At 47.4% G+C, this 11,262-nt stretch overlaps 1 protein-coding gene across 1 annotated transcript in view; it reads right to left on the bottom strand.

Annotated features, from left to right (window-relative positions):
- Window positions 1-401: 401 nt before the first annotated feature.
- LOC136966446 (protocadherin-20-like) overlaps window positions 402-11,262 on the bottom strand; it is a 12,770-nt gene continuing 1,909 nt past the window's right edge. The window contains 2 exon segments of the mRNA XM_067260953.1: window positions 402-1,661; window positions 1,663-3,391. Coding sequence (XP_067117054.1) covers window positions 819-1,661; window positions 1,663-3,391 — 2,572 coding nt within the window. The 3' untranslated portion in view covers window positions 402-818.

The raw sequence follows: 11,262 nt of genomic DNA, 5'->3' as shown, positions 1-11,262 counted from the left end.
GGATGCTGCATTTTGGAATCTCATTACAAAGTAAAATTGCACACGTAAAAAAAAAATATTGTGAAAAATTATTCAGATTCAAATGACTGATTCAAATGACCCTATTAAAAAAAATAATATTGTGAAAAATTATTCAGATTCAAATGACGGATTCAAATGACCCTATTTTGAAAAAAATGGCATTATCAGGTTCATACCACACCAAGACCTGCAGACAACAATGAAAGTCAACACAGCTGAGAACCCTTTCAACTGTGAGAGAGGGAGAGAGAGAGAGAGAGAGAGAGAGAGAGAGAGAGAGAGAGAGAGAGAGAGAGAGAGAGAGAGAGAGAGAGAGAGAGAGAGAGAGAGAGAGAGAGAGAGAGAGAGAGAGAGAGAGAGAGAGAGAGAGAGAAGAGAGAGAGACATTGACAAAGCAAAGTGAGAGACTCATGTTTGTAACTGGGATTGGTAGGTATTGTCAAGCAAATCAACTTGACGAAAATGAATAGAATACCGGCATATTTACTATCAACATCCAAATCTCCTATCACCTCAATATTTTATCTTATATCTTTATTTTTGTAACCAAACTATATTTTCTTAGGCAGTATTAGGGGGTCATAATTCTTTCGGTACCTTCTCAGGACTATTTTAGAGTTTTTTGTATAAATTTATAAAACATTTTATGTAAACATATGTACATTATATACACAAAAGTATTTTGGACTGGAGTGGACTGATGTGATCTGTTGAGGACTAAAACTCACACACATATGAATATTGAATATTGTAAACAGGTTGTGTAAACATTGTAAACAGAGTCAATGCGGATCAAGTCAAATGTTTGAGATCTCCATGAGTTTTCTGTCCACCGCGTGGATATCCCCGTTCATCTTCAGAGGGATCCTCACTTCCCTCTGCTTCTTGCGGTGCTTCTTCAGCTTGCTGCAGCAGATGTACGACAGCAACATGACCACCATGGAGAACAGTCCCAGGCAGGTGGTCGCCAGGGCGATGAGGAGCGGGAGGCACGGGAACGTCTCCGTCCTGTCCTGCCTCTCGGTGAGCTGGCCCACGAACCACGGCTTCTCCTCCACCTCGATCTCCGACTCCCTGGTCAGCAGGCTCTGGACGTAGCTCTCGTTGCTGACCGTTTCGTTGACAAACAGGTTGACCACGACCGTGGAGTGGAGAGGCTCGGGCTGCCCGTGGTCGCTGACCTTCACCAGGAGGCTGTAGAGGCCGCGGTCGCTCAGCTCCCTCCTCAGGGTGATGTTTCCTGTGTCCGGGTCGATGTCGAACGAGCCCGGCTCACCTCCTTTCCTCCTGATGATGCTGTAGGCGATGACGGCGTTCATGCCCGTGTCCTTGTCCACGGCGTACACCTCGGTGATGGAAGTGCCGGGCAGCGTGCTGGGCAGCACCAGCATGTACGACTGGTTGGACTGGGGGAACAGGACGACGGGGGGGTTGTCGTTCACGTCCAGGAGGAGCACCGTCACCATGGCGACGCAGGAGAGGGAGGGCTCGCCCCCGTCCGCCGCCTCGATCCACAGGTAGTAGGTGCCCTGCTGCTCGCGGTCCAGCGGCGTCCTCGCCCTCAGGGCGGCGCGGCCCGTGTCGATGACGAAGACGTCGCTGCCGTTGAGGATGGACAGCGCCACCCAGCCGTTCTCCCCCCGCGTCCGGGTCCGTCACGGACAGGACGCCGATCTCCCCGAACCCGGGGAAGTTCTCCGGCACGAAGAAGGTGAAGTCCTTGTTGATGAAGCGCGGGCTGTTGTCGTTGCGGTCCTGCACGGTGATGATCACCGTGGCGATGGACTCCCTCCTGGGAGCCCCTCGGTCCACCGCCCGCACCGTGAAGCGGTACTTCTCCTTCTCCTCCCGGTCGAGGGACGTGGTCACCGTTAAAACGCCGGTCGCCCGGTCCACCAGGAAGATGGAGGGAGCGTCCGAGCCCAGGAGGTAGATGACCTCGCCGCGGGCCTCGCTGTCCTGGTCGCTCGCCTGCAGCTGGGTAAGGAAGGTGTTGGGCGGGTTGTTCTCCTCCACCGACACCTCCACCAGACCCTGCTGGAACACCGGAGCGTTGTCGTTTTCATCCAGGACCCGCACGCGGACCGAGGTCTTGATGACCAGGCCGCGGGAGTTCTTAGCCACCACGGTCAACTCGTAGTCCCGTCTCTGTTCATAGTCCAGGGCCTCCGTGGTCTCCAGGAGGTACTCGTTCTTGAACAGCTTGTAGGGGCTCAGTCTGAATGGGCCCGAGCCCTCCAGGTGGCAGTCCACCTTCTGCCTCTGCTCCGCGTTCTTCACTGTGAAGAACGCGATGGGTGTGAAGGGCGGCTCCGACTCTTTCACGGACACCACGCCGTCTTTTTCCGCCGCGATGTAGCGCGGCACGACCACCGGGGGTCCCGTCGCCACCCGGACCACGTGGATGGTCACCGTGGCGACGGCAGGGATGCAGCCGGGGCCCTTGGCGAGGACGGAGAGCTTGTAGAACTTCCCGGTGCTGGCGTCGATCTTCCCCGCCAGCCTGACGACCCCCGTGGCCACGTCCAGATGGAACAGGGTCCTCGTATCCCCGGGCACGCGGTCGCTGTAGGCGTAGGTGACGGCGGCGTTGGCGCCCAGGTCGGGATCGAACGCATGGAGGCGTGTCAGCGGCGTCCCTTTGGTGGCGTTCCCGAACACGGTGACGTTGACTTGGGACTCGGTGAACTGGGGGCAGTTGTCGTTGACGTCGCCGATGACGATGCGGAGCGCGGCCATGCCCAGGAGAGGCGGGCTGCCGCCGTCCTCGGCGATGATGTCCGTCACGTACTCGCCCTGCGTCTCCCTGTCCAGCTCCTCCGTCACGATGAGGAAGGGGGTCAGCTCGCCGCCCTCGTTCTCCTCCACGTCCAGCGTGAACACGCCAAAGTCGTTGACCAGCCAGTAGGTCTGAACCCCGTGGAGCCCCAGGTCCGGGTCCACGGCCGACTGCTCCACGGCGTAGCGCGAGTTCACCGGGGCGTTCTCCGGGACCGACACACGGATCTCGTCCACCGGGAAACGGGGCCGGTTGTCGTTGACATCCTCCACCAGGATTTTGACCTTGACCAGCTGAAAGTGCTGCTGAGGGAGGACGAACACGTCGAGGGCCAGGATACAGTCCGCAGCGTAGCGTCCTGGGCCCGAGTCCGGACACAGAGCCTCCCTGTCGATCTCCGTGCCAGATGTATACAGCTCCCCTGTGGTGCTGTTCAGATGGACGTACTGCTCACTGTTCATCTTTTGTGGCAGATTGAATAAAAGTGGGGGATCAACGTTGAAATCCAAGTTTAAGTCCCTGCCGACAGCCCCTATGAGAGTCCCCCTGGGTAATACTTCCTTTATTTTATAGAGGAGCTCTTTCGCTTGGCTGAAATTGGCAAAACAGGAGAGAGGGCTGGTGTAAAGCAGGAGAATGCACAATCCCTGAAATAAATAATAATGAAAGATATTACTGTTTTATAAAATAAAAGGAAAACATTTTTGCAAACGATGTTCAATTATAAACACATGCTTCATTCTATTTCCACAAAAAAACAGTGTCAAACAAAGTCAATAACAGTATGAAAAGTCCCTTGGTGTACTTGTTAACTAAAACAATGAAGACTTACAAACTTCAAATAAGGGGACTATAAGGGAATTTATTATTTTTCATTAAATATGGTTTGAGAAATCTTTCTCTACATTTTTTCATCTATCTTTGACAGAATAAAAGAGAAGAAATAGGAAAAAACAAGACAGTCAAGGGATATCTAAATCAATGACTGCTTTTGTGGTGAAACAGCACATCCCTTAGTAGCACATTCATCTTTCCAGCATCTTTACAAAAAAACATTCGCTGTCCAATCTCCAGAAATGATTAAACACAAATATCACTTACCCATATTGCTCCTATTTTGCCAAGGCTGGGGTTTCTTTTGTTGAACATGATTTTATCCTCGTCCAACTTCTGTGCCTATAGCAAGGACGATATAAACCAAAGCAGCAGAGGCATTGTGTGCGTGTGTGTTGATGAGCGCAGGTCTCTGCTCGTGCTCTGTCTAGTTGCTATCTGAACTGAACAAGCCATTCACCCTGACTCGGGCTCAGGACACACCCACATTATGCAAATAACCCCCTGATGGCAGCCAATCAGCTTTGAAGTCCTCAGGGGGCCAGTTCTGGTTCACATCCCATTTTTGGGGCCAGAGCACAAGCCCCTGGGCTGAGTGTGTCTGTGTGTGTCCGTTTGTTTATTATTGAGAGGTAGGCTAGGCAGAGTACTATATCTTTCAGTCAGATCAGTATATGTCTGTAAATGTAATTCCTTGTAAGTGAGATGTGGATAACTTCCATGGAAATGACATGAATTAAATGTACAAAACAACATCTTTGTCAGAAATTGTCTCAACCTATCTGCATGCTAATAACTGCTCTTGGATACTGTACATGTAGTTAATTCATCAATCATCATCCCATTATAAATTGTACTTTTGCTCTACACATTACTTCATCTTGGAGGTAGTTAGCACTACATTGCTTCCTGCATAGTAAAATTTGACAGTTGTATTCTCACTGAAGAGGAAATGACATCACTGACATACACACGCAAACTGACTGATGAAAACACTGAGCAGAGAGTTGGAATATATCAGATTCAGACATCAGATTATTTTAATCCCACATTAGTGTTAATGTGAAATGAGAAAGGAGTAAATGCCAGTAAATTATTTTAAAAGAGCATATATGGGATACATGGATAAAAATGTTAAGTGTGCTTGCTTTTATAACTGTGATCAGTTTTCATTTTATAGTAACAAAGACATAGTATATACAGTGACATGGATATACACAGTAATATAGACAACATGAACTGCCAAATCATTCCAATTCAAAAATGTCTGCAAAAAAGTAATATTTCTCATTATGGAGCTATCAAATTACAGCCACATTATTTATCCTCTAGAGGATTTGTATTTAATATGAATATTTATACAGATTTACAAACTGTGAGTATTATACAGTATGCAGCCCAACAACAAAATCCTATCATAAATGATTGTTGGTCACACTGTTTGGGCACTGGCATTAAAACTAAAAACCAGAAAATGATGTAGAGATAGAGAGATAAAGTGTGTTTGTGTGAGAAAGAAAGATCTAGAAAGATCTAGAACCAGGAGGAGAGAGCATCAGAAAGATTGTTTAGTAGCAGTGGCAGGATGCAGGATGCATCACGCCTCTTAACTCAGTCAACCTCCTAATCTCTAAGTGTTCCCAATCAGGGAACAGCTGTCACTGTGGATTGGCAGCATATTGGTCGGAGAGTTTGCCTGATTGAAGCTCTCTGGAAAGTCGGAGGATTGGAAAGATAGTCACACAACTTTAGCTTATCTGATTGAGGTGTATGGTGGCCATGCTAGCATCATTCTAACTTCACATGGCACACAGTGGCTTATCTAAACAAGCCCTTTGCTATGCCCTCGGTTGACGTAGAAGAATAGCATAGACAGATATGTGGAAAAAACACAGATAGTTCTCAGAACTAGTTTGGTACAGGTGTGTAGTTTGGTACAGGTGAATAGGTGTATTTTGGTACAAGTGTGTAGGTATAGTTTGGTAGAGGTGTGTAGGTATAGTTTGGTACAGGTCTGTATGTATAGTTTGGTAAAAGTCTGTAGGTATAGTTTGGTAGAGGTGTGTAGGTATAGTTTGGTACAGGTCTGTAAGTATAGTTTGGTACAGGTGTGTAGGTATAGTTTGGTACAGGTGTGTAGGTATAGTTTGGTACAGGTGTGTAGGTATAGTTTGGTACAGGTGTGTAGGTATAGTTTGGTACAGGTGTGTTGGTAGGTACATGTGTGTGGGGACACTGCTTACATCTACCTGCATGTTGTATAAACTATTTAACTAATCAATTCTAGGAAGGAACAAGCAAGAGAAAATAAGAACAGATAATTCTCTATAGTGAATTAAACTGGGCCAGAGTGAGGCTACCACAGATGGATGCAGAATGTGGCCGGCCTTCTTGTCGGTGTGTGGTGAGTGTGAGATGCAGAGAGGCCTGTCAACAAGGGAAAACCTTTGTGAAGAAAAACCATTTTTAGATCCGGTTGAAGTTTGGATGATCAGAGGTGCTGTCTGTGGGGACAGAGAGACAGATCCAGACCTGTACACAAAACAGCCTTTGGACACAGCCTGATGTCAATTCAAAAATATGTTTTTGAGTTGTATTTTTAGAGCTAAAACATGGCATGGCTTAAATTGCTCCGTAACAATGTTTGCCAAAGGGAAAAACTAACTCTGAAAAGAAGAACATATTCTGATGCGTAAATGTACTGTTGTCAAGGCGTCCTTAATTGAAGTTGATGAGAACCAATGATGTCCACAAAACACAATGTCTAAAATTCAAGTACACAGGAACAACACACCACATGAAGGTCTTGAGGTTGAGTCACGCAGACGATCTGGACTCATCTCATCTCATCTGGATCTTATCAGTCTCTCAGGACATGACACATCTGAGATTCAGAACAGATCTTCTCAGATCTGGAGACTGATGTTCAGTCTCATTCCTTCTCAGTCAGGTTCTACGTGTGGACGCGTTTGAATCAGCGCCTCAAAGACTGGAACGCCGAAGAGCCAATCACCGGGCAGCTACATTCGGCCCTTTACAGCGAGATTGTTGGTGTGACTCCAGCTTTACTGCTATACTTCTACAAAACCAGCTTGTCACTAACACAAAACAAACCAAACTAAACACACACAAAGCATGCACAGTTACTGTAGCTATTCCCAGGTGGTCAAATCACATTTCACAGTGATCACAACAAGGACAGTGGACACAGAAGGCCTTCCACTTTAGCTGCCCATTGTATAAGCCCTCAACACCACCTGTGGGAACGCAAGACTCTCACCCCCACAACCCCCCCTGCTTCCAGCCCTCCTCTGATTGTGTGTGTAGTCAAGGCCATTGTAGGGGATGATGATAATAGGTCGTTTTGGCTCTGTCTGAGTGGATTCTGCAGCTGTGGGGCTTACTCCTGGTGGCTAACTGCTGCAGGGTTCACAACCTCTCTAAGCTAGTATAGTCTGTACGACCACGTCACAACCAATCAGCTTTGTCTGTTTCTGCCCCTCCACGTTCAGGACCACAATCCTTTACATCCTACCGCCATCACACTCATCACATGTTATATACACATCTAGTCATACCCATCAAACTCCAATGTATGAATTCCAAGCATTCAAAAGGATATGCACAATTTATTTATAATCAAAAACATGGTGAGGTTCACGTTTCATTCGAAGGATCGAATGTCATGCCCTTTAGTAAGGTGGTGACCTCCTGGCGAAACGCAGCAGCAGATGCTCTTATCCAGAGCGACTTACAGTAAGTAAAGTAGGTAAGTAAATTAACACGCAACACAGCCTCCCTTTTTTGTAGCGTGGAATCACAACGTGGAAGAATGCTGTTATCGACTGACATTTAACAGAGGAAGGAAGAGGTCAGAGTTCAACTTGAAGAAGTAGGAATTTGATGTGGGTGTTTCTCCTCTGACTGCCAATAGTGTAGGTTCAACACTACACAGCTCACGACAGGATGAATTCATAAAGCTTGTCTTGCATGGAATGAATCTGACAGGCAATTACTCCTCTCCCTGTGGATCAAGTTAAAAGTAAAAAGTAAGGAGGGTTGAGTGTCACAAGAACAAAAATTGAAAATATAATAATTTTAACTTTCTGCATTCCGAGTCTTCACTGAACTGAATAATAAATAGTGTGTAATCGTTCTGATAACCTTTTGGGAGGAGGAGTAGAGGAACAGGGGGTTGACTAAGGAGGGTTGGATAAAGGCTTCAACTTATGTCGAAAGACGATGCCAAGGCGCTTGCTGTAAAACAAGGTGTTTGCGTAAACCGCCGGATTCAGCCATAATTCCACAGAAATGCCTGGAGAGTGGAAGGGACGGGCTACAGACTTGTACCAGGGAGGTTCACTTCATCTATGCTGTCACCTCAGTGTTTGGGGACACCTTGTTTCAACTTGCAGTCCTGTGACAGGAGTGGAGACAGCTCAAGGTGTGCTTCCTTCTGTGAGCTTTGTGAGTGTACTGTTACAATGTAGATGCCAGAAGATCTGGCTGTTCAAGTGTACTGTATAGGGTGGGCACACACACACCCTCACTGTACTTTTCGCTTTGCTTGACAAGTCAAGAGATGCAAATCCTTTCACACAGAAGCTGAGTGAGAACTAGTTTTTTGGTGAGAGACAGGAGACACAGGCAGGGGCTGGACCAGGAGGCTCTGCATTCACATGCTTTGCATTCCTTCTCCGAATAAAAGAGCTGTCATCTTGCAGACAATGCCACCTTTCCTGAGTACTCTTTCAAACCGTAAACTGGTTTCTCAGAGGGGGGCGGGGGGGGGGGGGGGCGTGACTTCCAAGGAGGGAGGGGAGGAGTTGGGGGGTGAGGGCGGGATGGGGGGTTGTTGTGTGTGTGTGTCGGTGTATGTACAATAGAAAGTTATATAAACGTGAGAGATAAACAGGAGGAAGCAGCATTATTTTGTGACCAATTGCATCATTTGTCACTAACACACACACTCACACACACACGTGTGAGATGAGGCTGGTGTAATCTCAATCCAGATTTCCATCCAGATGTCCCGTTAGCCTTGGGCTGATGTGTTGATTAAAGCGCTAATCTCGGTTCATAGCAGGAAACCAACTCCTAACTGTGTCTGCAGAGCGAGAAGACTGCTTGTTTAGGAGCTATGGTGGAGGAGGGAGGGAAACACATTGAGAGAGAGAGAGATTGAGAGTGAGAGACATTGAGAGTGAGAGAGATTGAGAGTGAGAGACATTGAGAGTGAGAGAGATTGCAATTGAGAGGAATACCTAAAGCGTGAATTGTTCAAATTCCTATTTTCATGTCAGATCCTACCCTGTTTAATCTCTCACAGAACATGGATTGTATTTACTATGTGTGACTGGCTGTCTGGCATCTCTGTCGAAGGGTCTTAAAGCCAGTACGAGATGATTTGTGAGAAAGACTATTGAGAGTGAATATTGAGTAAATCTATGAAAGCAGTGACCTGTCAACACCATACAGATGGCTGGCTGGAAGTTGTTGGCTCCAATGGCTCCTGAATATATTTGTTGCATGTCGCCCTCTGTTGGTCAACATGGAAAAATATGTTGTCATTGCGCAACACGTGAAAAAGGGACGTTCGCTTGACCACTTATGGTACACCCCATAATAGGTCTGTGTATCCCGCATTTATCTGCACGTCATGAGACAAACCCCAGGTGGACTGGGCAGCCCCCGGGCTGCTGTAGTGTGTGGTGCTGTGTCTGGTGACAGGGAGCAGATAGGCTGTGGCATTAGCATATAGATAATGTGAAAATGAGGTTACGTCTCAGTCGTCTGTTCGCGCTGCTCATCTCATTCCTCCGGCCTCTCTGCTGCTACTACCTCCACACTCTGTTTGGAGAGGGATTCTGCCTGATAACCGGGCCAGTCTCGCTCTCCCCCTCACTCCTCTGTCTGTCTGTCTCTATGTCTCTCTCCCTCTCTGTCTCTACGTCCATCCAAGAGTGTCCTAACTACCGAACCATAAACATCCTTATACCAAACCCATGAGGTGGGACCCGTTCCTTACCCTGGGTGTAACAAAGGTTTGCTCCATGGTGGTGTAGGCCCATGATCAGCTTACCTATTCCAAATATCAAAACCCAAGTGACAAAGAATAGCCTTCAGAAACTAAACAACCGCAGAACCAAGTTGACTAACAAACACAGAAACCAATGATGACTCTAGAACAGAGGATGGGGTGAGGTTTATGTGAAAATGGATGAACCGCTGATTGGTTGGGAGCACTTGAGCTGGTGATGAGATATTGTGTCGGCAGCCCATCACAGACGGACGCCTGAATGTAGCGATGAGAGTGAAGGGAGACACAGACGGGAAGACAAGACACGCCTGTAGGAAACGCCGTTTTGAAAACGTGGTCTTAAAACCATCTATCTCTCTCTGCCTCTCTCTCTCTCTCTCTCTCTCTCTCTCTCTCTCTCTCTCTCTCTCTCTCTCTCTCTCTCTCTCTCTCTCTATGTCTCTCTCTCTCTCTCTTGGAGTGTGTTTGTGTGTGTGTCTCTCTTTCCCTCCTTCTCCATGCTCTGTACCATGCTGCGCCAAAACACATATCTGATTATCACAGAGGTTGAATGGACTCTCGATAACTGTGGAGGCAATTTCCTTCCCCCCCCCCGTCAGCTCCCTCTCTCTGCCTCTCAGAGCTCTCCCTCCCTGTCTCATCTTCCATATCTCTCTCTCTTTCTGTCCTCTTTTTCCCCTCGACATCCACCTCTCTCACTCTCTCTTTGTGTTCTCTCTCTTACTGTCTCTTCTCTCTCGCCCTCACGGTAATTTTGCTGCTCTCTCGTTCTCTCTCTGTGTCCATGTGTCTGTCTATCCCCGTCTCCCTGCCACCCATCCCCTCATGATGCTCAGCCAGAGAGCTGCAGCACACAGGCGCAAAGAGAACTTTGAGGATAAAACCTCAGTCTTCGACATCTAAAAGCAGCAGGGATCGATTCCCAGGCATCTACTGTACCGTGAGACCAAGAGGAACGCTTCACAACAACAGCATGTTTCCGGTACCAACAGGGACAGACCTGTGTTTGAAACTGTAGCACATACAGGCTGCTGTGTGGAGCATCTTTAAAAGGGAATAACTCGATTTTTTGCCGTCGTCCTGGCGTGAGGTGTGTTCACTGCCCTCTGCTGGATGTGTGGAGAAGAGCCCTGGGGCAATCCGGTCATGTTCAGTTTTGCTTCATAAATAAGCAACTTAATCGATAAATATGAGAAATATGAAACCATGAAAGCTGTAAAGACCCTCTCTCTTTCTCTTTCTCTCTGTGTCTCTCTGTCTCTCTCTCCCTCTTTCTCTCCTTCTCTCTCTGTATCTTTTTCTTTCTCATTCTCTCTCTTTCCTGTTTCTCTTTCTCTCTTTCTCTCATAATCTGTCTTTCTCTCCCACTATATTTCTCTCTGTGTCTCTCTTTCTTTCTCTCTATGTCTTTCTCTCTCCCTCTCTTTCCCTCTCTCTCTCCTCCAGCTCTACTTTCTCTTGTTGTCGTTTCTTGTATCCTCTGAACACTCATCTCTCAGGAAATGAGTGTCTGAGTGTGTGTGTGTTTGTGTGATTGAATGTGTGTTTTTGGTTATTGTGGGTGTACGTACGCCTCGGCAAATGGTGT

The sequence above is a fragment of the Osmerus mordax genome, chromosome 22 (assembly GCF_038355195.1).
Source record: "Osmerus mordax isolate fOsmMor3 chromosome 22, fOsmMor3.pri, whole genome shotgun sequence".
Lineage (NCBI taxonomy): Eukaryota > Metazoa > Chordata > Actinopteri > Osmeriformes > Osmeridae > Osmerus > Osmerus mordax.
Note: the sequence above shows the minus strand (reverse complement) of the source record. Positions and strands in the feature narration are given on the sequence as shown.